This window comes from Aulonocara sp. 'chitande type north' Nkhata Bay, linkage group LG11 (assembly GCF_057382095.1).
Source record: "Aulonocara sp. 'chitande type north' Nkhata Bay isolate Kocher_YH1m ecotype deep benthic linkage group LG11, A_spYH_male_GT1.1, whole genome shotgun sequence".
In the NCBI taxonomy this organism is placed as follows: Eukaryota; Metazoa; Chordata; class Actinopteri; order Cichliformes; family Cichlidae; genus Aulonocara; species Aulonocara sp. 'chitande type north' Nkhata Bay.
In genome coordinates, this window is record NC_141354.1 from 15,324,901 (window position 1) to 15,352,061 (window position 27,161).

The 27,161-nt window shown below is 39.8% G+C and overlaps 1 protein-coding gene across 2 annotated transcripts in view; it reads left to right on the forward strand.

Moving 5' to 3' along the window:
- The window catches only part of LOC147318685 (CUB and sushi domain-containing protein 3-like), a 255,640-nt gene that overhangs the window by 205,215 nt on the left and 23,264 nt on the right, over window positions 1–27,161 (forward strand). For both annotated transcript variants that reach the window (XM_086310755.1, XM_086310756.1), the window contains exons 54-59: window positions 96–269; window positions 3,204–3,389; window positions 6,707–6,880; window positions 12,694–12,876; window positions 15,647–15,823; window positions 23,010–23,192. In XM_086310755.1, the coding sequence (XP_086166881.1) occupies window positions 96–269; window positions 3,204–3,389; window positions 6,707–6,880; window positions 12,694–12,876; window positions 15,647–15,823; window positions 23,010–23,192 (1,077 nt within the window). The remainder of the gene's footprint in view (window positions 1–95; window positions 270–3,203; window positions 3,390–6,706; window positions 6,881–12,693; window positions 12,877–15,646; window positions 15,824–23,009; window positions 23,193–27,161) is intronic.

The following is a 27,161-nucleotide window of genomic DNA, read 5'->3' on the forward strand; positions in this document are numbered from 1 at the left end:
TTCTTTGTAACCCTTCTTTGCTGCCTTTTATTTGTCATTTTCCTCTTTCACGCCTGCTGTTGTCATGTTACCTGGGTGATGTGCTTCAACTCAAGCTGTCACATGTGGCCACCCTGGTAGCCCTATCTATGGCCGCACCACAGGCGATGGCTTCAACTACAATGATGTGGTGCACTTCTCCTGCAACAAAGGTTACACCTTGGAAGGACCCTCCACAGCTCAGTGCCAGGCCAACCGTCAGTGGAGCCACCAGCCACCAACTTGCAGGGGTAAGGTCCAGCCACAGAACACCTGCAGCATATACATGCAAAAGAAAATTTCTTAATTTTTTCATAGAACAGAGGCTAGAAGGTTTATCATTTGAACAGGCAGCTGCCAGTAAGCTGAAATGGAATACAGCCTGGTCCCACTAGCTTCTGCAGGAGCTTTGTGATTATTCAGGTCTGAAGCAGGGAAAACCACAAGAATTCAGCAGCCAGCAGATGTATCATGATCATTCAGCAATCAGCAGCCAGCTTGCAGCAGCACAGGCAATGGGGAAACAAGCAGAATGGGTAGAGGAGGAGCTCAGACATCTATTGATCTGAATGAGAGCAGATCCTACCTGTTCCGCTCTCTGGGCAGAGCATTAGGCGGCAACATCTGGAGCCTAAGCCTCAGAGCAAAAAAAAGAAGAGAAACAGCAATAATGAGCTTACAGCAGAATATATGGAAAGAGGACTATAATTGGGAAATTGTTTCTACGGTTTTACAGCTAGTTTCTCCCCGCGCTGCAGGGAGAGATTATTTTGAAGGCAAGAAAGCTCAGACTGCAATCAGTGGGAGAGATCTTATTGGGTGTGTCAGGTTGTTTTTTTGTTTGTTTGTTTTTTTAAGTTGTGACCAATTGTAGTTTGCCTGTGTTAGGCTCATTAGCAATGTGTTCTGCTTCCAAGAAGAATCTTTGTTTCGGTGTAAATAGGTACTAAATGGTGTAAACTAGTTTAAAAATTCACAGAAAAGAAGATAGAAAACACATCATGAATTCATCAAATTAGAGAAATGCATCTAAGTAGTATCCACTGTTGTTTTAATTGGTCTCCTACCTAGTGGACCAAAACTAGATTTGCCAGACTTTGCCCATTTAAAAATACCTCTCCTCTTGGCATGCTTTTTGTTGGCAATTAGATATGAAGAGCCACAGTTTTCATTACTCCAAATGGCACTGCAGAGATGGAACTGGTGAAAGATAGAGTGAGATGATATTAAACTGTCATGACTCCCTTTGTCAAAATCCGCTTGTTTGTTCCCACTAAAATTTTCTCACATTATGCCAGCTTTGTCGCATTTGCATTATTGATTAACCTTGATGTTGCTTTGGACTTAATTTCACCCTCGTCTACATTCAGTTGAGTGAACCGTCTTGTCAGCAGTGTGGTTTTAGGGACTGTAACTGTAACTGCTTCCAAAATAGATGCTTGTGGATTTGTGACAGTGTGTTTTGGGGGTTTTTTTTTCAAGCGTTAGGTGAAATTATTATTGACAATGCCAAATATAGTCTGTGCTCTCTTGTCTTCATGTTTGCAGAACAAACAGAAAAAGCCAGTGATTAGGTCACATCAACAGTTCTATTATTAACTCACATGTGAGCATACTGAGAGGCAGCGATTACGGAAACCAAGCTCCAACCAAAAGACAAAAAGACTTCACGTCTTCCAGAAGCAGCCCGAGTGATGAGACCCGGGAAGAGTTAAACTGCTGCAAAATAAGAATGTGTTGATGTAACACTCAGTGACATGTTAAAGTAAAATAGATGTTCATGAAATAGGGCTCACACTCACAGAATTCGTGACCACGGTAGATCCAATATAGGCAAAAGAACCAGGAAACACATTACACATTCATCCTAAAAAATCAGTCAGACAACTACAGCTCATTCAGAACTCTGCTGCTCGAGTCCTCACTAAGACCAAAAAAGTGGACCACATCAGTCCAGCTCTGAGGTCCTTACACTGGCTGCCTGTCCGTCAGAGGATAGACTTTAAAGTTCTGATGCTGGCCTATAAAGCTCTGAATGGTTTAGGACCAAAATACATCAATGACCTCCTGACCCAGTATGAACCATCCAGATCCCTCAGGTCATCTGGATCCGGTCTTTTATCAGTTCCCAGAGTCAGAACCAGACACGGAGAAGCTGCATTCAGCTTTTATGCTCCTTATATCTGGAACAAACTCCCAGAAAGCCTCAGATCAGCTGAAACACTCAGTTTATTTAAATCCAGGTTGAAGACTCACCTGTTCTCAGCTGCATTTGAATAAAGCACCAAATCCACACTTTAAGCTTAAATTTCAAAACTTACATTTAACTACTGATTTTATCTACTGTTCTGATTTTATCTGTTTTGATTTTATATACTGTTGTTTGTTTGTTTGTTTGTTTGTTAATTAGTTAGTTAGTTTATTTGCTTGTTTTATTCAATTTTAAATCATGCTTTTTATTTGTTCTTGTTTCTAATGTCTCTGTAAAGCACTTTGAATCACCTTGTTGTTGAATTGTGCTATACAAATAAACTTGCCTTGCCTTGCCTATGACGAAACCGTCACTGTGAATTAGCTGTGTAAAGTGTGGTATTATAGTTTAATTAAGAATGACTGCATGTTATAATTCATCTCCTGCAGTGCGTTGGCATGATTATACACATCTCAGTGCCATAGCAACCACATGTACAGAGATCATACATATTCAAGATGGAGATGTTGCCAAGAAATGAATATTAACTTTGGCTTATGTAAATATTACAGTCGTCAAAAGATGTGCATCCAAAGATTATTTACATGATCTTCGCAAAAGGATCATTAAAGGATGTGTGTGAAAGGTTTGCCAGGAGCCATTACTACATGATTACAGCACACTTATGATGAAAAGGATAAAGATTATAAATTGAATCCATAAACAGGCGTAATACGATTTCACTCAGGGCAACAGGAGTATTTGGAAAGGGCAAAACGCCCTTTTTTCAACATTTAGTTCAACAAGTATTTATTCAGCTATGCAGCTCCAACGGTGATTTGGCTAAAATTATCTTGGCTGAAATATCCTTGAAGCAATAAAAATTAATTGGACTGCTATCAATATTCGACTGTCTGCGTTCTTCCATTATGAACAATCTGCTTGAGGAAAGAAGCAGGGCATGACTACATTTCTGGGGGTTTTTTTCTTGCAGTGGTTAACTGCACGGATCCAGGTATTCCTGCCAACTCGATCCGGGAAAGTAAGATTGAGCACGGTAACTTCACATTCGGCAGCGTCGTCTTCTACGATTGCAACCCTGGATATTACCTCTTCGGCTCCTCGGTGCTCACCTGCCAGCCGGTGGGCCAGTGGGACAAACCATTACCGGAATGCATTGGTAAAGTGGCATGTTTTAAAGTATAAAGTCATTTAATTATTGAAATGATAATTAAGGATCTTTTTTTGTATTTCGCACTAATTCCTTTGGGGTTGTGTGAGGAAGGCCATATGGTGTAAAAAGCTACCAAATCAAATACACGGAGTTACCCACTGTGGTGACCCCTTGTGAATAAGGCCACAGCCAAGAGTAACTTCTGTATTTAATGTGAAACTTCCAAGTGCCCCAACTAAAAACATATAGAGAAAAGATGAGTTTTTTCAGCTAAGTGTGCCCAATTTTATCTGTGTTCCCTCTTGCTTCTTAGAGTTTTGATAGTTTAAGTTGCTAAACAGTGTGATTGTGAGCATCTGTGTAATGTGGGATGCCCTAGTGGCTTATGGTTATGGCACACTGTGCCTAACTGAGAAATTGAGAAGCTGTCACAGGGCCAGTTGTTCAGGCAATAGTTAATGTTCCCTCAAAACCAAGCACTTAAATTGCAGCAACTACCATCTATATACTGTAGGGGTTATCCCAGGTTGTAATGTGGCTCTCAAACACCTGGTTCATCATGCACTCTGTTTCTGCATGAGGCTGCCAGCAGTAATGACCTATTTCTAGCGAAATTATCCAAAGTAAACCTTCACATTTTCCACACAGGCTCAAAAAGCACTTCATTTCATGGTAGAGAGATGACGCGCAGCATTTATTTTATCAAACAGAATAGTAATTAAAGAGATACACAGGAGTGTCTCTCTCAAATGTTTATTCACTGCTCCAGGCATCAGTGACTCTTTGTTACGAAATTAGCTTTGCAAAACTGCAGAATCTTACTTTGCATTATGAGACTAAGCTGATTAAATGATAGCTCCTACAACCAAGCATAAAGGTCAGAAGAAGAATAAAGTAGCAGGGAAAGTGATAAAGCAGGTTTTAGGTTTTAGGCTTGAAATCCATAGAGTGAGAGTTTTATATGAAGTGTGTCCACTCTGTTACACTGCACCGGGAATTTTTATTCAATTGGGTTTGTGCCTCATTAGGCACATTAAATCTGAAATAAAATAATAGATGATATAATAAAGTGTCATGTCTCACCTGTAATTTCAGTGCTTCAATATTGAAAGAAGTGTTTGAAAGAGATAGCCACAGAGGCGTAGTGCGCTGATTGCAACAATTCAAAAATAAGTAGATAAGTGGTCAGTAATTTTACTTGGGTGCTGTATGTCTCAGAGATAAACTACCATTCTGTTGAGGTGGATGAAAGGTGATCATTCAAGTAAAGAAAGTAGAGAAGCTAATAATAGCCAGCCAATAATCCTGAAAATGGATCAGCCAGTTATAGGTACATCCAGAAAAGTGAGTAGTCACAAGAATACTACAAAATGGCAAAGAACCTATTAGACCAAGGAGTACAATTCTTTTGAATAACCAGAAAACCATTTGTCCTGCATGAGCAGAGCCTCAGAGGATTGAAATTCAAAGCTCTAGTAAGTCTGAAAAACAGAATACCAGATTGTAGTCGGCAAAAATTTACAGTAGAAACTGGAAGAGCTGGTGGAAAACGTTTTGTGAACTGATGAAACAAAAGTACACCTCTATGAAAATGAGAGAAAGGGGAAAGAAAATTTCTTGTAGTTTTTGGAATAAGCATACTGACATTTATTAATATTTATGGTAGAACCAACAGGATAAATCCCAAGGTGTAAAAAAGCTTTCTATGTGCTTCAATTTTGCCAGTTGCTTAAAAACTCAGAAAAATGTAATCTTTCAGCAAAGCAAGGGAGGGTGAAGATGAGAAATATCTGATTGACTCAGACAATCACCTGGTCTCAGCCTGATTGATTTGCAGTCTGCTTCCTGAGGACCACAACAAAAGGGAGCTGCAGAAAAAGTCCTGGAAAAAACATCACTAGAAAATACACAACGTTGTTCTCTGGTTATGGTCAGACTATTACATACACTCATCACAATTTCTTTCAACTTTAGTAGTTTGTCTTTGGCAGCATAAGAATGGTCAGACGAGACAAAGAAGGAGGTATTTGACCAGAATGACAAATACCTCCTAGAGGAGTAAAAGTGAGACTTTCTAATCTGAGAACACTGTACCAACTGTCAAGCATGGTGGTGGTAGCATCATACTTTGGGGTTGTTTTGCTGCCACTGGTACTGGTACATTGCACAAAGTGCAGTTACTCAACTTCATCTCAAAGCAACAGCTAGGCAATTTAAAAGTAGACATAGTTCGGTGTTTTCCTCAACCTATTGAAAATCTCCAGACTTTGCTTAAAAGCCACATCTGTGCTATGAAAGTCATGAACTTTACCAGTTCTGCAAAGAAGAGTGGTCAAACATCCAGCCACATTTCTACCAGAAGCTTGTTGATAGCTAACAAGAGCTTCTGGTCAAACTGCAACTTGCTAAAGGAACTTAAACCAAATATGGAATATACATACTTGGACATGTATTCATACCCTGTGTGGATTATAAAAAATCCTAAATAAATTCAAACTTGCACACCCAATTTTGGTTTTTAAAGTCATTATGTATGTATACTGTACAACCATTCCACCCTGGAAAAACAACAGTTCAAAAAAATCATTCAAAGCACATAATTAAAATTACTGCAATATTCATGCCTGTGATGAATGTATGTAAACTTCTGAGCACAACTGTATATCAAAGCATTTGACTTCATTTGTATCATTCAAACTCTTTCTTTCAGTGTTTATGTTGTATGAACTTAAACCTGGCATTTTAGCTTGGTATCATTTATCTCTTTCAAATTGATTATCTTGTAGCATAAAGAGCTCAAACAACAAACACATCTGTAACTGTCCCAGTACTCACAGTGTGTCTGTGCATCAAATCACTTTTAGATGACAAATGATTACGACAGTGCAGAAAGCAAATAAATTTCTCTTTTACACACCAAGGCACATTAATCTACTCAGACTGCATTTTCAACACAAGCTTCTCTGAACTCCTTATAGATTAGAAATCAAAGAAGTGTCCTGGACTAGCTGCTGCTTCTGACAGGGCGTCATTCATGTCCGGCTGTGTCACAATGATACACTGCATGTGCTTCATCCACCTCAGCTCACTAGATATTTTGATATTTCAATGAAATGGTAAATAATGCAGTCAAAATGGTTCCTCTTCTATTAAACTGTTTCTCATGAAATAGTTAAAAAATGTTTTTTTTAAAAAGAATCCCACTGGCACCGGTAATCGTGTGAATAGTGATTTCATCAGGTGTGTTGAGGCATGCAACAAAAATCCACCCATCCATTTTTTCAGGCTAATAATTGCCCTTCTCCTCCCTCTCTATCATGCAGAAGTGGACTGTGGTCATCCAGGTATACCTCCGCACGCAGTCATGAGTGGGGAGAAGTTTACATTTGGATCCACAGTGCGCTACTCATGCCTCGGAGACCACCAGCTAATAGGAGACTCATCACTCACCTGTCAACTGAATGGACACTGGAGTGGTCCACTGCCCCACTGCTCAGGTACACAGATACACAGAAATTTAGGTGTGCATATAAACAGAGGCAGTCCTGAACACATTCAAGCTATAAAGCAATAAAAGTCTGGCTTTTTTACTTTGCCTTGAGAATTTTAAATCAGTATTCGGGTATTTTAGTTTATTTTGTAAAGTGCATTTAATCTCTGTCCTTTAATTTGTATTTCTAAATTAATGGAAAGTGATGTGATTCAAAGGTTTTATTTAAACACATTTTCCACACTTAACCTTTTGTGATATCCACACAAGAGGTTAAGTGTGGTTTTGGTTTGATTTGTGGAGCTTTGAGATATCTCTAGAATATCTCAACATGCTCCAGTATGATAGAGTTTAATGGAATTGTGTTTGTGGTGAAAAATTCAGCAGCAGCATCTTTTTTTTTTTTTTACAGAAGAAATGTCCACAGTTCTCTGAATAATGGCACAGGCTACTGTTAAATAGCATAAATTGAATTTGTCAATGCTAGGAGCAACACACACATAATTTAGTTCAATTTTTCAATCAGGTTTTAAGACAAATTAAACCAAAACTGTCTGTATTTGTGGAATAGTGCAAGACGTAGATAAACGAAGAGATAAGACTGCATTTTATTTGAAACCTACCAGATTATTCAAATGAATACAGCAACACAATGTCGAAAGGCTTCAGTGTGCTAGTATTAATGGGATATTGGGTCAGATATCAGCCAAGTCAGCCAATTATTGCCCACAAATTAAGGCCCTGTGGAGCTCTTACTGGATTTAATGTACATTTGCTCATTATTGCGAACAATTTTCCCATCTACTCAAAGCAGTATTTCACTTTTAGAGCAGGCACTCCTGTTTATCTGACATATCTGCATTTCGCTGATGAAGACCAGAAAAAGCACACAGAGCCAGATTAGTGCCGAACCGTAGCCCTTACTCATCGTTTCTCTTCATGATCCGGATGTATATATTTGGACCTAAACCAAAGAATTTGGCGACACAATTGTTGCTTCCTGCTGAGACACTCAAATTGAGTGAGCGATATCACCCTTGACAAAACCTCTTCTTTTTTTTCTTTTTTTTGTACAACTTTGTGTACTATGTTCAGTACATTAGGCCCGTGAATCTCCCCTTGATGTTTTCTGAAAACTGTAAAAAAAGAGAGAGGCTTATAGCACGTCTGCAGAACTTCAAACTTCCCCCTTAATCCCCCCTGAGCACTTTCCTCTCATCACACTTAAGCATTTCTGACCATTTAAGTGGATTCTCTTTACTGAATGTTCACTTTCTTTGCTCAACTCACTGACCCAGAAGTAATATTTGTAAGCAGACTTGTGTGGCGGTTATTTTTTCCACTTCTTTCAATGGGAGTGTGAACTCTCTACTTACCTAATACTTATATTCTATTTGCTCAGACAGTTGAGAAGTACTGAGGCAATACAGACGTTAGATTCCTAGGGCAGAGCGCAGATGCACAAGGAAGCACAGTCTCAAATTTATCCCCCATAGTTTTCATTTCATTATTTCATTGCAAAATAAAACAGAGAAAAAAAATGCACAAAGGTTTAGTCTTTCTTGGAACCTACATTGTCTTGTGAACCAATAAAGCATATAATTGTACTGTTATTGGTTTTACAAAGCTAGATAATGATTCCAGGTATTTTTATTTTTATTGCCTATCACCTAGATTTTAAAAGCAGTTTGGCGTTTGATGGCAAGGCAATTTGATCAGCATGAGCTCAAATAGGGTTAACCCTAACCCTCTCTAACACTACCCTAAAATTCCTGTTTTTATCAGAGGAAACCTAGTTTTATACACTGCATTATTCTTGGCTAAATAAATAAAACAGTTAACGCCAGTCTTGTTTTTTTATTTAACTTGTCTAAACATAATCAACATCAACTCGTGAAAAATTTGACCACTGAAGCCAAAATCAGATCTGTTCCTGACTATCTATAATGTTGCTGTTAAGCGAGTAAATCCCTGGAGAAACTTGTCCTGCAGACCAACAGTCCTGGGTCACAACAACCAGATGATTCAATTGGAAATAAGAAACCTTTAGTTTACTGTAACCCAAGAAGTTAAAGGAAAAATATGGTCACAAAATATCGACTTTCCTTGTATATACTTAGATTACAAAATGCAGATTAAATAACTTTGTGCTGAAACACATTTTGTATTAATATAGCAGATGCTGCTTAAACGTAAAGTACTTCTTTCAAACCAAATACATTTGTGATCAAAAATGATCTTGAATCATCTCTGGGAACTTATTTGTGTAGTTAAAAAGAAAACCTTGGGGAGCTACTACTCAACACCACTTTAAACAAATATAAGAAAATCTGGTTCCTCAGAAGCAAAATATTAAGAAAAGAGAAATGGCTCAAGACTTTGGCATAGTACTGCACCAGTTGCACTGGAAGGAAAATAGCCACAGGGCATGATGCTTCTGCCTCTTTGCTTAGCAGGTGGTGGTGTGTTCTTGGTGTTGAATGACTCACCTATAATCCTCCTTGCATAACTGTGGTTATTGAGGCCAGGCAACTCAATCTATGCGTCACTTAAACATATAAACTTGCCATTCGAAGCCTTTTTCTCAGACCCCTTCAAAGGCGTTGGTTTTAAAACACAGACATCCCCAGGTATGCACCTACGGGTCTCCTTGTATATTCTTTGGACACACTTTACAAGATCACTAACAAAAAGCTAATTATCTTTAGCATTGATAAGTTTCAAGACATTTAGTGAAATTTCAGACCCATCCTTCCATTTTCTTCCACATCATGGGTGGGCAGGTCACAGAATCAAAGATAGAGACAGAGGAGCGTCTGCGCTCACATTGACACCCATTGTGAATTTAGAATCAACAAATAATCTGACATTGTCTGGACTGTGCAAGGTAGAGAGAGTAATTGGAGGAAACCCACACAGGCACAGAAAGGACAAACAAACAAACTTCACACGGTAAGGCCCCAGTCTGGCCTTAAACCAGGAACCTTTTTGCTGTGAGCCGTCGGTGCTAACCACTGTTCCACTATGCTGTGGCAGTATTTTTCAGGTTTTAGCAAAGGGCCTGCACTCACCAATACATTGTACAACTGTTTAACTGATTATAGCTGGAATATGAAATACTGCATATAAAAGTGGCTGCAAGAGACATGTGTAAATTTACATCACTACTACAAACTAAGGGGATAAGTTTGACAAGCTTGTTAAGTTTCAAGACATCTTTAAACTTTTAAACTAAACAGTTGGATGTGTGCATACTATTAAAATTTATGTATACATTTTTTTTTTAAAGAATTCAGCCATTTTATCTTTTCTTTTTTTTTTCACTCTGACAAATGTATGCAGTGCAGTCACTCAGGCCCAGAAAAAGAACAGATGAAACCTTCATATCTCTAACGAATCCCTAATGTGGACTGACAAGCAGAACTATAAGCTATAGGTGCAGTATCTAAATACAGACTCGAGCAGGAAACTGTGACACTCAGAACTCGGATTATGTTGATACAGATCGGGAAGGCTTCGTTCCATCATGTTGTCACACAGTATTATATGTAACTGCAGCAGAGCTCCTAATTAACTATGAAAACTGCAGCTTATAATGGGAAGAATGTACCATTGTAGCTCACTAGCTCATCATTATGAGGCTTGATGAATTTAGACCTGGCAGTAAACATCTGTTCCAGCTGTAGCAGAAACAGGAACCACAACACAGCTGGAGCTCGGTTGTTGCCTACAGGAAGTGAAGTTGCGAAGCACCAAATGCCTGCAGAGTTTTAAATCAGTGCAAGTGTACACTTTAGCACCTAGTTTTAACTGGCACATCAGCCTAAAGAATTGTCAGAATTACTACAACCATGTTATCTATCTAGAAAATGTTAATCTGTGTTTAAATGTTTCTCTCGCTCTCTCTTTTTTTTTCCAAGGCCCTGCATGATGTCTCGTCCTTTTACTCTAAGCTCCTGCTTTGTTGATGGCCATATTTGTTTACAGAAAGGTTGCTACATTGTCTAGAGATAGCTTTATCAGTGCTATGGAAATACCACATTATCATTCTCAGAGAGTATTCATCGCCAGTAGCAACAAAATAAGTATAACTATAAATTAATCAGAAGTCCAGCCCAGCGTCAGCAGCGGTTCTCATCCATGCGCCCGTCTATGCATCTATCCTTCCGCTCTCATCTGCAGTCTCTTGTTAATTAGTACGATGGGTCTTAAAACCTCTTGCCAGTCCATTCCCCTTTTGTCCTAGTCTGTTGCATGGCTGAGTTGAAGGCCTTATTATTTCCTCACAAAGGGAGCCTGGTGAACGGACATTAACTCCCGATTCAAACCAAATCACCACCATCCCAATTAGTAAGATTATAGCTGTCACAGTGCATGCCGAGTCAGCCTGCCTCACCTAACCAGAGGAGACTAATGAAGTACCGACAGCTGCTGTGAGCCATATATACACACCCACACACACATAGAGAGACACATACGCACAACACTTGCATGCGCGATATGCATGCATATTCTGAACTTGCACACAGAGATGAGAACAAGTACAAACACTCACATGTATGCTGTAATGGCACACATATATATGGAATGATATACACATTCATGGCCAAACACAAACTTATCTTCTCCAGCTGTGGGCCCTTGACCTGACAAATGCAGTTTGTGCACATTTGAGCAGTGGGATGTGTGTGGAAGATATGAGCTTTGTGTTTGTGCAGCGAGGCTTTGTCAACAAGTCCAGTATTACTGCAGCTGTTTGCTGCTGTGTAAACGGAGAACAGCTGCAATCAAGCAGGCAGTGATGCACGGGGTGTGTGCACAGCTCAAGGAACAGGATCTTAAAGCCAATAAATATAAATCCATCAGAGAGATCATCTATCTGTGCATCTATCCTTCTATCAATTTAAATGTCTGTTTCTATAAATCTGTATCTCTCTGTTTCTGTTATTCCTCTGAAGCCAAACATTGGACTTTTTTTCTATCTTCAACTCCTTTCTGTGAGAGAATGCAGCAACAATAGTAGTGGCAGTTAGTGTTATGTGCTTCTTTCCTTTGGTCTGATGGATGTCTCTAGTGAATACAAAACTACCCCACCAAAGACTCCATCCTAAAAACGCACCATTCAGCTAGGCTTGCTCTTCATCGCAACGTAAAATCTTCAGCAGTGATGTCACTGCCCTGATTCCATACCTGTCATCTCTCTCTCATTTCCGATGGCTTAGAAGGAGAACACGTCCTATTTCTTTCAGCCGACAGAGACAAGACTAATGGAAACATAAAGGGAATTAGTGAGAGAGACAGCAACTTTTTTTATGATTTAATTCACAGACATGAATGATAGGTGGTGTGAGGTGGTGACACTGAAAGTACTGTATGTTCCTCCACAGAACAAAGGACAGAAGGTATATTTCAAGATAATGAAAAAGCATTTATCTCTAGAGGTCAAACTGTATTCATCATTTCTCATAGCCACAGCTGGTTGCCTTTTAATGCTAGCTCTGCTGATTTTATGGACAGAAAGCTCCTGGTGTCAAAATTATGAGAAGTATTGGTCCTCCAGGCTGTTGGCATGGTGACAACTGCTCATCGGTGCATTGTATGTTTTACGACTGGTTCCTGGAAGACTCAGGCATTATCCAGTTTGAGTCTAAGCCCTCTTTGTATTGTCTTCTGTCTGGCAGACAGGAACATTGCGTTGCAATTCACTGCCGTACAAACTTAAAAGGATCCATCTGAGAACGTACACACAGTCCGTGAGGTGGATGGCATCTTCGCCGTCTTGTTTTCATTGCTCAATGTCTGTTTTATCTCTCATTGCAGGTGACTCGACGGGCACCTGTGGGGATCCAGGCACACCTGCCCATGCCAGCAGGGAGGCAGGGAACTTCAAAGTGCGCAGCAAAGTGCGCTTTACCTGCGCAGTGGGACATACACTGTATGGCTCAGCAGAGAGGATCTGCTTCCCCAATGGGACCTGGTCTGGCAAACAGCCGTTCTGCAAACGTAAGAGAAACCTTTAAAATATCGCTTTGATGTTATGTATGAAACACGCTGGAGTCAAACTGAGAGCTAACACACAAATATTTCTTTACACAAAGGCACACATTTAAGCTCCTACAGATACAGAGGGAGCTGCGTGGTTCCATGAGGCCACGTACTGAATCCCGATAGTTTCTTGTCTTTCTGGTAGAAAGAAAAGAAACATGCAGCACTGAATATTACCAGATATCTGGTTTGAAGGGCTTTTCTTTTTTCAGCGATCAGACTTTATCCGTTTTAAACCTTATTTGGATTATACTGTAGGGTTATCCAGACAAAGTTCTTGAACCTCTGCTTTATGTCAAAGGGGCACTCCACCACATAAAGTTGGGTTTGGTTGTTGCAGGAAGCAGTAATCAACTGATGAAAAGGATTGTCTCTTTGGAGAGAGTCTCAAGTTTTAATATACAACTCATGTTACCAAAAAAGACGTGAAATAACCCTTGGGCTTACGATTTAAAAGACAATGGTTGCATTATGGGAAGGCCTGAAGCTTAAAGTTAGAAGAGAACTTCAGAAGTCTTTCAAAGTTTCTAAAAGTATAGTACAAATTGCTGTAAAGCCACTTTAAGCATTGTGCAAGTGCAAAATAAAGAATCAGCATCGGTTGTGGTATCCGCAGTTTTCAAACAGGACGTGGCCTTTGCTTAAACACACAATGTATGCAACATATTGGCTGCATTCTAGCACATACAAAAAGCTCGCAAACGCAGCACTGCAGCAGATGGATAAATAGCTCTCTGCTGCAGTCTGGTATTTTCTGCCAGCACATGGTGCTGTGACTAGCTTCCAGATTGCAGCCGAAAAATTCATTAATTCTAGACACCTAAAGCCAAGTTCCTTTTGGATTGTGATAAATGAATCATTGTGGATTTTGAAGATATTAGTTCACAGAATGCCAGCTCTACATCTTGCATAAATTAGCCCCAGGGGTCAACCGGATATTGATGCAAATGTTTGACTGCTTCTCCGCTCCTCAGCTTACTGTCCACCAGCTTGGATGAGTGCCAGTGTCATTTTTAATATAATCAGCAAATGCACAGGTCCTCTGAACTACTCTGCCTTTCATTCCATCTCCTGACTTTCTTTCTTTCTTTTCCCCCCTTTCTCTAGCGTTCATTTCTCCAACACAGGCCCCTCCTCTTCTGATTTCTCTCGGTCTTAATCTCGTTGTCTAGCCATCTTCTCATCCCTATCTGCCATCTAACCCTCTTCCCTCTCATTCCCTCACTTTGTGTTCAACCTCTTCCTCCCTCTCTTTATTACCAAGCGTCTCTCTTCCACTAGCTTTTTATCTGTCCATCTCCCAGCTGAACTCCTGATTTAAAGATTACTTTAACTATCCATTCAACCGTCGGGAGTCAGGGAGGGGGACAGGAATTCACTGGAGCCTGAATGTGTTTCTGTGCTGTCTGCTTGTGATCTAAAACCCTGTCTCATGTTAAAGTCCATCCATTCATTATCCACAACCCCTTTACAGTCTCCGGAAAAACACTCAGTGTGGATATTCAACATGATATACATCTCACGTTGCCACGAGGGTCTGTTTTGTGTGTCTGTCATCGTGTCGATCTTGAATTATTAAAAAGAGGTGAGAAAAGAGGCTGCCGCACTTGATTTTTGGTAAATACACACAACAGCACATGCATACATTCTGTGGCTATATGTGCTCACGCATGTGTGTGTGTGCATTTGCAGAACAGAGCTGTGAGCATGCTGGCAGTTGGTATGTTGGTATGTGGCTGAGTGATGCGTTTGCACCTCAGTGAGTTTCTGCGTATGCACACATGTTAATTGAGAAATCACCACCACACTTGCAACACGTCTGTCTCCTACTAGAATCACTATTTCACATTTTCCAGGCAATTAGGTGATTGAGAGAGCAGATCACTTTTGTAATTAGACATGATTTGAAGCAGAAGAAAAACACATGAAACAAACTGTCCTCTCTACTCTTCAGTGAAAAAAATGAGCAGATTTCAAAAACACTGAAAGGGATTCCTGAGTGGGGGAAAAAAAAAAATCCCAATCCCCGGTGCTTTTCTACCGCACTGGAAACATTTTTCTCCCTATCATAGGATTGCTCAGCCACATTTCAGCTTTATTATCATTATAAGTGCGCCCTGAGTCCTTAGCTGTAACTGTTCACATTACCCCCTCGCTTTTAGACAGCACTGCCATCACCATAGATGTACTGTAGGACTTGACAGTACACAAACTGCACTTTATTTACTGATGACTCATCAATACTGCGATAAGGTTTTGTGTACCACTGCATCAGTTCTGCTCATTAGCCTCTCTTAATAAAGCTCTATAGATTAGTTGTTCTTTACTGCTTTATTCACAGCTTCTCTAAAAAACAAAAAAACAAGCAGCAGTGCTTTCTTACGTCCCGTAATGGGAGGCACAAAGACATAATGAGGAACACAAGCCGAGGATTTCAGTCTGCCCTTTGCAGACTTTCCACCTGAGAGTTAATCAGACACAAGTCAAGAAACTGCAAACATACAGCAGGTCAAAGGCAAAACAGCAATTATTCCATAAATAAATATTTATATTCACAGTATAGTGCGTGAATATGTCCTTTCACAGCCATTTAATCCCCTCGGGACCTTCAGAAGTCATCTGGAAGCCACCTTCGGGGCTTCTAACCCACTGATATGGAAAATAGAAAATCCATTACTATTTTACACCTCTGACCTTCACATCCTGTCTTTTCTCCCCTGTATTGCAGCGGTACAGTGCGGGAATCCAGGTACCCCGGCTCACGGTCGTATTTCCCGTTTGGATGGCACAACCTTCTCCCATTCTATCGTGTATTCGTGTATGGAAGGATATTTCCTCACTGGTTCGCCTACACGCCAGTGTTTGGCAAATGGCACATGGTCTGGCACAGCTCCAAACTGCACAAGTGAGTTTTGCACACACAGACACATGAAAGGAGGATGTAGTTGTGTCTCGTAGTCATGGTGGATTTCTTTAAAAGGCCTCTCCGCTGCACAGCGTTCACACTTTCATTAGAAAATGAGAAGAAGAGCAGCTGTGTCAGTAGTCACTGTTAAAGGCTATGCTGTGATCGGTGTCTGATCAATAAGATGTGGTCAGGCATAGTCCAGATTCTGTCACTGCGGTGAACAGGGAACACACATCTTAGGGATTTCAGTGTTGCTTCGTTAATCACATTTAGTTCAGTCACACTTAAGTCTGGCAGTCATTGAATTTGTTACTCAAGAACTAGAACACACGTGCACACAAAGAAAAAGTTAGAAAATAGGACAAGAACGATTAGGCACTCCTCTGGGTGTGATGGGTAAACACAAATTCAATGTGGAAAAGGATGATCAGCACAATAATGCACAGCGAATGTACTGTTAGCATAGCAGATTGAATCAGCAGCCAGTCTCGTTCTTTGTATAATGTATGATCAAGTTGAACACGATGGACATTGAACCTGATGTTGTGCCCTCTTTCATCTGAAATCACGTGTGCCGGGAGCGCTGCTGAAATATATGATATCGATTAAGACAAATCTCTTTGAGCCTGTTTGCCCAGTGAAGCATCAAAGATGTCAGGCAGTTTTTATTGTCTGGATCTTGGCAAATGAGCCTCAGAGTAATTAAGAAGTATTCCAATCTATATTCAGTTTGCATCAGGATGACTTTGAAACAAAATTACACATTGTTCTTCTCTCTGAAAGTCCCCATATTCTCTCTTCCTTATTCTTTTTGCTTGTTATTGAATGACAAGAAAAAGATAAATGGTGTGGATGTAATTTTCAATTCTGGATTGAAATGGGTCTCTGGAGAGAGATGCACAGGGAAGGAGTGAAGAAAGCGAACGACTGGGGAAAAAATGGGTTTGAATAATAATGATCAAACGTGCAGTAAAGCAGAGGAGCTTTCTTAGCTCTTTTTCCCACTTTGGAGCGTGCTCATCCCCAAACTTCTTCTCTTTTGTACTATCACTTCACATTAAAGTTTAGTGGTCAGTTCAGGGACATCAACACTTAGGATGCCAGGATTGGCTCACTGTGCCTTCATTAAGGAGGCAATCATTTTCACGGTTCATGGGTAATCGATCATGTAGGTTACCAGATCAAAGTCACACAACACTCTCAAGGGGAGAGAGAAAAGTTTGAACTTTATTTTTTTCTCCCCAGAAACTCTTAGCGGATGATACATGAAATTTATAGAGCATGTTCAGAAATTAGCAAATGAGATGAAGTGTATTAAGGAAAGAGAGTTGCTCAGTGAATTGTGAACTAAAACCATAAAAGCACTTTGTCAAATAAATGGCGAACAGGGATTTTTTTTTAAAGTGATAATATTTGCCGTTTAATACACTCTAATTCAGTTGATTTCTCTGCTATCATCATATTTTCGCTTCTCTTGTCTGTGCGTTTCTCTGTCAGTTTAAGTGTAGTATTGGATTCCCCAAGTGGTGCAGAGGGATTACTGTACATGAAGGCATTTCTGAAGCGATCCGTTTCTTCAAATTGGAGTTCTTTTTTCCTAAGTAGCTAAAATATACTAAGTAATTGGTCGGCTCACATTGCTTTAGAAAAAGAAAATCAGTGATATAGCATCATGTGTCACTTCTTGGTCTTCTTCTACTACTTCTTCTTTCGGCTGCTCCCTTTAGGGGTCACCACAGTGTATCACCTGCTTCCATCTCAGCCTGTCCTCCTTGTAGAATCTGAGTATATGTTACTAACGTTCCCAAAGTATATCACAGTACAGAAAACAATATTAAACTTTCAAGAAGCAAGAAAAAAATGTTCATGAAGATTTACTGGAAGCAGCTTATTGACTTAATTTCTCACAGCAAGTAAGTGCACTGAAAGAAGCTGCATAGTTAAGTTAAATTGTTGAAGTCGGTAGCCTGCAGCTGTTGTGCACTGTGCTTGCTTAACTTGAGTTTTCACTTCCCATAGATAGACATGCATAATTAAAGATTTACAACTGTATACACACATTGTTTCCTCTTTCTTTCTGCGCCTTTCTTCTGGAAAGATGACTTTTCCACCTCCTCACAAGATGGTCACCTGACACCGGCTAAAATCTTTATGAGCTGTCCTTGATTTATGCCAGCAGCTTCTGACATGGGTTTGAAGAGATGTGCCATGCTTAATTGAAGATAATGTGTAATTTTGGTGGCTTCAAATGAACTGTGCATATAAAATGTGGCAACACAAAATATGCAGTGAACATTCATATATACTGTGCATAATCTTAGTACAGATTCAGAAACCCAGGTGTAATCCAGACCATAAGCATATGTGACGCAGCATGTGAAAGCCATGCTTTCTTGTATTTGTTGCCTGAAATTTGTAGAATAACATGCAAAAAACAGGTTTTATTTATCATTCTTTGTCAATGACTTTTTATCTTGAAGATGTCAAACTGTGTCTGTTCTTTGAGTTATTGTGATTCAGTAACAATGCAGATAGATAAATACTCACTCGTACAGATACAGACACTTATAATGGCCACCTCATCAGTGACTGTATTGTCATGTGTGGAATTCTGGCCAATTGCCGGGTGATGGGTGCTTGTAATGACATCTCCCGCCTGTGACATGGATGATGCAACCATGAGTAGTAATGCCCCTAAGTAGTATTTAGGAAAACCAGTGGTAATATCTTGTGTAACCACCAGGGGGAGCAGTGTGGAGCCGCATTGCTTTAGAGCACAGGTGTCCAACTCCAGGCCTCCAGGTCCTGCAGGTTTTAGACGTGTCCTTGGTCCAACAAAGCTGATTTACATGGCTAAACGACCGAACAAGCTGGACAGATTATTGCTGACTTGTGTTTCTGAACATGAAAGCATAAAATGATTATTTCATTGCATTGCTAATGTTCTTATACAAAATGCAAATTTTAAATTGAAATTTGAACTCACTGCGATTGCGCAACAATATGTTTAAGTGTGTGTATTTCTGTCAGAAATATTTGGCACTTTTTTCTGAATATTTTTGATAATTAATGAGTGAAACACTGGGTGTAGGAGTGAACCACAACGATTTGGCACTGTGCTTAAAACTATTGGTAATTCTCGCCAGTTATGCTTTCCAAATAAATTAACAGTCATAGCATATGCATGCTTTCTCAAGTTGTCTGCAGCTAATCTTGGTCTATCACCTTTGCGATTTATATTAATACTCTAGTTTAAAACTTTTGTGCTCTGATTGGGACACTCCAAGTCCAACAACTGGTACATGTCCTGCAAATAAATGTCCAACAGGCAGCATTTATTTATTTAGTTATAGGAAAAACTCCATATGCTGAGAAGTAACAGTTATTGTTGTTCAACCTGGTCTTCATGAGTGACCATTGAAACAGCACTCTGCCCCCATAGGATATGATTTATTTTATCAACTAAGCAATTGGGAGATTATCAACAGCTGATACCTATTTTATACATTTTCTATATTGTTTCTTGTGATTGTGCGATCAAAGATCATCATCATCATCATATGAGCCCTCAACCTGAATGTAGAGAAAAACCACTCAAAATGTATGGAAAAGAACCATCTGGATGCTGATGATAAATAAATAAATAAATACACACTTTGAAAAAAAGAACTTGTAAAAATATGTTATGCAGTAAATTGCTGGGTGTGAACCACCTGCATTTTTTTAACTATCCATCCATGCTCCGCGCATCTCTGATAAATCGCTGCAGTAATTTTAAGGGTAACTTTTACAGACAGCGGATTCCTTTGTCACAATAAGGTGATCGTTCAAACAGCTCTCTCACCCCCCCACCCCCCCTCAGAAGGCCAATGACTGCAAAAAAACTCTGGCCAAAGATCCGCTGTAGGCTGTTTGTGATTTTAACACATATAAACAGTATCCCAGGAATCACTGACAGCAGGTATTTACACAAAACTGGTACAAAAACAATCATTTTCTTTGTATTTTCCTGAACCAGCCCCCCCCCAAAAATGCTATGCAGCCCAAACAGCTGATAAGTTACACACACTCTGCAGTTGAGTAAAGAGGCGTGTTTATAGTGGAAAGTAGACGCTCCCCAGGAGAAGAAAAGGTGGATGCCTAGCTTCTGACATTCAGCTGAGAGCTCGCTGTGAGTTAACAGTCAGCCGGCTGACCTCTGGTTGAAAGCGGCAGTTTTCAGTGGCTATATCTGGAGCATGTATATTAAATAGTAAATATCTAACTAATAACTAATAATTTATTTGACATTAATTTCGAGAGGATGATAAATCTTACTAGTAAATACTAAACTTTATTTAATAAATAAAAGCGGCAGCACTCTTGACTTAGGGAATGGCTGGTGTAAGCCTATCTGAAGTAGAGTATTTTTCACATTTCCTGTCAAATATCACACAGGCAAATTTTTGTTCAGACAGTCAATATTACCAGAAAATGAACCTTACATGCTTTGGTGAGACCCAGATGTTATCTTTCCTCCACAATGCACCACAGAAAAGCTTGTCCTTGTAGTGTAATTACTACATTATTACATGAGTAGTCAAATATCATAGGGCTAAATTCTTAGAATTCGAAACATGGTTTACGTTATCTGACTTAGACTGGAAGTTGATGACAAGTTTAATAAGTAGTAAGTTACTGTGTGCAGAGCCACAGAACCACTTTGGGTGAGGAATATTATGACAACTGCACATTAAACATCAAATGTATCAGTACCAGCTCCACTGCAGTTTATTCTTTGTCAGATTATGATATTTGGGGCAGGAATCTGTAAGAAGGATGCAGTACGGCATTGCTTCAGTTAACAGAAAAAGCACACAACAAATGACTATACATGCCAAACAAGCATAAAGGGTGCTGTTGTGGTTTTATGTTAATTTTCAAAATAAATGAGACTAGATTGTTCACATAGTGACATCAGTTTCAATCTCGTAAAATGAAGAATCCAGCTTTTCCCATGTGTTCTGTCAGAATACAAAGCTGGTTTTACCCAGGAAGGAAATACATCTCCAAGTGCTGAATTCCTTGGCAATAACCAAAAATAAACAAACAGAAATTAATTTAAGGGAGGAGGCGTTAGCAGTGACAGCCATATGCATCAAACTGACTTCTTACATTAAGGTGAACAAGTCAGGAAAGATTTTGTAATAAGTATGCACAAATTAGAGCCTCCGAGATGAAACGAGGGCTATGAAAAAGCAATCAAATAAAGGCTGGCAACTATAATTTCATCAGCGGTAGCACTGGGTTAAGACCTGACAACATACTGGGCCAACACTCAGCCATCTGTTTACTTTGGAGAAATTGTGCCATGAAAAGAAGCCAAGAGTAGGGATATGAAAAGAAGAGACTGCACAAAATACATTATTATTTTTATTGGTTCCTCTGCTGATTTAGACAAATTATATAACTAGAGTGGCGTAATCTAGAATGGAGAAGTGCAAGTAAACATTACGATTACTGTTAGTAGTATTATGACAATGTAGGTGTCACTTAGTCTTATGTCATGTGCACAGCAAACTGGCAATGTAGCTATTCCTTATTTTCACATAACATTATGTCAGATGCCTGGAAATCATTTTTAGTTATGTTAATGCATCGAACACTTAAGAGGCCAACGAATACTGTGTTCCTTAGACGGCATCTAAAAGAGCTGCTTTATAAAATAATGATTCATTGTTACTTTATTACTGTCCACCTATCATTTATTTGTCACGTGGGCTTTTAGAAGTCATTTGAGAAACTGCTTGTATGTTGCTTTCAGTTACAAAATTATTACATTCAGACTAAAACCTCAGTGTATCTAAAAGTATCATTAAAAACCCCACGTCACTATATTCTGCTCTCAGCTCCCATTCAGGACATCCAATGGAAGTAGCTTTCTTTTTAAGAACTTAAGGATTGTAATGAAATAAACTGAATCTCAGTTTTCTGAAAAGTCCAAGTAAGCAACTTTTGTTACAAACATAAATTCACATAAATGGTGGTTGTATGCACCTTTTGGCTTGTGAAGCTGACTCTTAAAGCCCAAAGGTGGGGATTCTGACTTCCACTATCTTGATATTTTGTAGCAGAATGCAACAAGTAAAGAGCTGGATGCAAAAACCGAGGGAAATGGTACACACCTTTTCATTCACAGTGTTGACCAGTTCAGATACCTAACCTGTTTTACCTTCCTTTTTGATTGCAAATGGGAAATATTTTACAAAATAAATGTTGTATGAAATGTGACTTAAAACTATAATTATGACCAAAAACACTCCAGGGAAGTGTTTACTGAGGTCATAGTTCAAGGGAAGTGTGCTGTCTTTTTCCTTTGGGATAGATAAGTCACCCCATGCTCTCCATTAGAAAGAAAGCAGATTCAAAGTGTTCACTGGCTTCACTATTCAGATCCAGAAGCCACACTGGTAGCCTCATCGATTACAAAGACCAGCTGAAATACAAACAACATAGAAGAAAAGTACTTTTATGTATCTGTAAAACTGCAGCCAAGCTAGTTTTTCCAGTAATTCTTTACAGATAAATGTCCCTCAGAGGTGAATTGCTACTCTCTACTCTCTCATGTCCAACAGCTCATTACAGACCTGCCAAATCACACAAAAGGCAATACCCTGATCAGTCATACTTAAGTTGAACCAACGTTGCTTCTGGCAATTCACGACTACACAGAACAATTTGATTCATACGAGTGAAAGAATACTCAGAACCAATTAACATTTACCAGTCACGAACATATAACTACCGACTAGCTGGTGGCAAACACGCAGCGTTAAGTTTTTTGTGTTTTTTGTGCAGACATCTCCTGTTCTTGTCACTGTCTTGGGTATGAATTATGGGTCGAGGTGTAGCAATGATCATCATGCACAGCTGTAAATGTCACAGATATTTCAGTCATTTGATAAAATATTAGTATGACCGCTGTATCATTATTAAACCTGAAAAGAATAATCCTAACCATGATGAAGTACACAGTGATGTCGCAGTGGCACAAATAAATGCAAGATTAGGAAAAGAACTAATGATTAATGATACAAAGGAAGACTAAAAATAGAAATGTTGCTTTATGTTTCATGTTGAAGTTCACTCCACACCATTAAGGATGATTTCTGATGCAGCGCTTATTTTTTACTACCAATGGCAGTGATCACCTGTGGCGATCCCGGTATCCCAGCAAATGGACTCAGGTTTGGCGACGACACCACAGTGGGCCAGAATGTGACGTTCATGTGCCAACTGGGGTATGTGATGGTGGGAGGGGACAACTCTTTCACCAGGACCTGCACCAGCAATGGGACGTGGAGTGGAACCATGCCAGCATGTCAAGGCAAGTACCTCCCACAGATACGCATTTCTCCTACACTGTATCAAAGACTTGCTGCAGTGGACGTTCAACCTTGATAACCATCAGACAGCGTTGTAACAACCTTGGCATGCCAGCACACTGTCACGCACAATCTAAAGTGTATGCTTACATCCAGAGATCTAATGAGATTAGCAAGAAAGGTGACACAGGCTTCCTGTGTAGTCAGATACTGCCATATACTCCTCACTTAAGCGCACTGATAATGCAAATGGCAATGACACTGAAAGACATAAACCTATTTGCATAAAATGGTGCATATATTTGAAACGTACACATCCACACATAGAAATAAAGCCATTTTTAATGTGTTTCTCAAAATATCACCCATTTAATGCAAAAATCTTGCTACTTTTTATGCTTCACTGTCTATGGCCACATTCTCAGCTGGATTAAAAAAAAACTATATATCTCCATCTATGATGATTTCATCCCCCAGTCTAGAGTTGCACCTGTGAATGCAAAGAGCCGATGCTAAAAGTTCTCTGACACCTGGTGATGGATGGCTAATAAGTCCTCTCCATCACCACAAGGATACCTCTAATTGTACCCCAACAGTTAATCACTGGAGTCCTCTCCCTGAAGTTTGTGCCCATTCTACTCTATGATTAACATCAAAGTTGGAAAATCCAGGAAGAGGACTTAGCTGTTGTATGCCCATCAGCGATACATCACTCCGTGATTTATGACGCCTGAGTGGAGGCATAGATTAGCATTTCTGCGCTTGACACTCAAAAGTAAGTATTGCAGGGAAGATTAACTTGTGCAGCGAACAGCTCAAGAGTACACCAGGAAGGGGAAGAGCCCACAAGGCTAATAGGGGCTCATTGTTGCTAAGGAACTGTTCCCAGGCTGCTGTCTCAGTTACAGTGAAGCAGGCCTCTTGAGGTAGACGAAAGGACAAATGAAATGAAATAGGCAGGTTGTGAGAGGTTCAAACCTCCTTTGAGTTTGTTTTTTGTGTTTCTACTTGTAACCCATATATAAGACTTTTTGGGGGGGGATCCAAAGATAGTTAAGCTCATAAGTAGCTGTTTAAGCCAGGCTACTTCTTGCCCTACTAATCTTCTCAACCTTGTCTTGAAGATTAAAAAATTACAAAATTCAGTCTGACAGTAATTGTAATATTTTATTAGTGCTATTCAATATTAACGTGCCGTGTTCTGGGGTATTGTACGGTGAAGCTGTTGGTTGAATTGATGGTCCCACAGCTGTTTAAACTGGGAGAGAAAAGAAGACAGAGGGCAATGGGTGTATATGTGCAAGTGTATAACCCTCATGTGTGTATATTAAAAGTGTGTGACATTGCTAACCTCTGAGCGCTAATCCTTGACAGCTACCGCAACCGCTCAGCCTCTCGGTCCTCGATCCGGCTACGCTTAATGGGGGTGGCGTGGAAAGGAGCAAAACCCCAGAGCTTAGGCCTCCTCATCACACTCGCTCACACACCGCTGTGCCTGAATACAATCACACGGGGGCATTCAATTACAGAAGTGTCTCTCTCATGCATACGTAGACACAGATGATTGCACACTCACGTTTTCTCCCAGCGCTGCCACTGCCTGAATGCTGTCAGCTCCCACTGACCTGTATGCATTAGTCAGTGAGCCACAAGGTCCCCCTGCCTCTGTCTCTCAACTGCCTTCGCTTTTCCGATAGCACTTATTTCTCTCATGGGATAAATGAATAAAAGAAAGGCAAGAGAGAGAGGACTTTGATTACTAAGTGGGTGCTCAACATTAATTTTCCATTCCTCGGTGTGGATGGGGTATAAAGAAGGAGTACAGACGTTTTATGCCGTGTTCTTCCTGTCCTTTGGTCTCTTTCTAAGACTATCTAGGGCAAGCAATAGAAAAGCACACTGGTAATCATACGTTTTTTTATCATCACTCTCCCTGACAGCCTACGCAGTGGGACATCTCAGAAAAGGACTGGAAAAATATCTGTTTTCTTTTCTTTCATGTGAAACTAAAAACAATGCCTATTTTTGCACAAGTTTTTTTTGTTTTGTTTTTGGTTTTTTGTTGTTCATTTTTCACGATTGGGTTTAAGTTGAAGGTGCTTGCAGTTCACTCAAGGTGAGCTGTTTTAAAGTTCTCACACCTGACATCTGTCACCTTGTCATAGATTTTGGATGATTGTGCCACAGGAAACTGAGTTAGTATTCTAAGAAAGGGAGGGGGACGAGGGGAAAAAAGTGAGAGGAAAGCCAAGAGGAGAAAAATTGAGACAAAGAGGTTTTGCATGTGCCAAGCCTGGGCATAAATTTGCACTTAGTGTATGAGCATCAGTTTTAGCCACAGTGTTTGTGTGTGATGACGCATCCTAAGCCTTGCCCGGCAAGGATTCAGTTTGAATCCCGGGTTTGGCATGTTCAGCTAAGAGGCACTAATGCTGCTTAGAACTACTTACGAAAATGGGGACACTCTCTGCTTTTTTTAAAGCAAGTAATTTCAGATGCAGTGCTTACAGGATTAGAAGACCTACTCTTCTAATCTGTGTAAATTGCCTACTTGCACACGTGCACTCATACATTTTCTATAACCCCCCCCCCCCCCCCCCTTTCGTGTCTTTTACACAGATATACCGTAAGATCACTGAAATACACATGCAAACCTGCTTTTTACTTTACAGCCTCCAGCTACGCATTTTAGTGAGATAATTCAGAATGAAGTGCCCCTTTTTTCCCAGAGCAACAACTTGGAAATCCCAAACTGAAGGCACTCTTTACTGATTCATTAACTTCAAAGGGAAACAATTTTAAGTGAACCTGTTTCTCCTTGAGAAACAAAATTACGTTAACAAACAAAACATTAAAAAACAGATTGGAGCACGAGAAGGTTTTTTGCTCTTATTTTTATTCTCTATTCACCGTGGCCTAAATACTGTTCTGATTATAGCACACTTCATATATACTGTATATGCTGCTGCAAAATGTCCATATGGAAATCATTTTGGATCTGCTGCCAACTGAGAACAAAAAGACAGTTCCACCTTTGAGAGGATGTGTGAATATCCCACAGTGGCTTGCTCCACATTTACTGTAATTTGTTGTGCAGAGAATGAAAAGTTGCGCTAACGAGGCAAGGAAGTTGTCCGTCATGTGCCTGCCTTCTATCCCCGCGTCACTCTCATGTCACAACTTTTTGATTTTTGAATTGTGAAAATAAGATGAAGAGAATTAAAGGCTTCTCTGTCAGGGAGCCATATGTAACAAGCACGCATGTATTTTAAATATAAACGAATCAATTGAACTTGCCACAGTTGAAAGATTCGGATAAGGCTCGACTTCAGTTTGCAGATGTTTGTTCAAGTGTTTAACCAAACACAAGAATGCCAAAAAGAAAGAAGGGAGAAAAAGACTTGGGGGTAATGATGGGTGCTGAGGGAGGATAGCAGTGGTATAAAGCAACAGCACTAATTTATTCACATCTCTAAAACCCATATCCCATCTGCGTCCCCACGGGTTCATCTCCAAGTGTGTCAGAACAAACTCTGAGCTTTATTATGCATTCATTTATTACATTTGTTGAGCTGAAAGTTTACGGCTTACACAGACGCAAGATGCCCCCCTCATTTTGCACAGAAATTATTCTGTATTCTCCAAACAGAAATCGCTCACAGTCAAAACACAGACTATTTCTCTGAGCTAAAGACCTCATTTTCAGCTGTAATCCACACTATGCAGAATGGTGAATTAGTGCCACCTCTGCTGCTTTTAATTTGATGCTTTTGGTGTAATGGGGTTTTGGTCACTGCATTGACCAGTTTTAACCTGACTTGGTTTTTAGTTTTTTTTTGTTTGTTTTTTTAAATAAAGGTCTCTAGGAAACATTTTAACCATCAGTATATGAATAGGATGATAAAAGCTTATATTTCTTGGATGAAAAGTGAGTGTATTACTGTGTTTACTGTGTGTTTACATCCATCTTA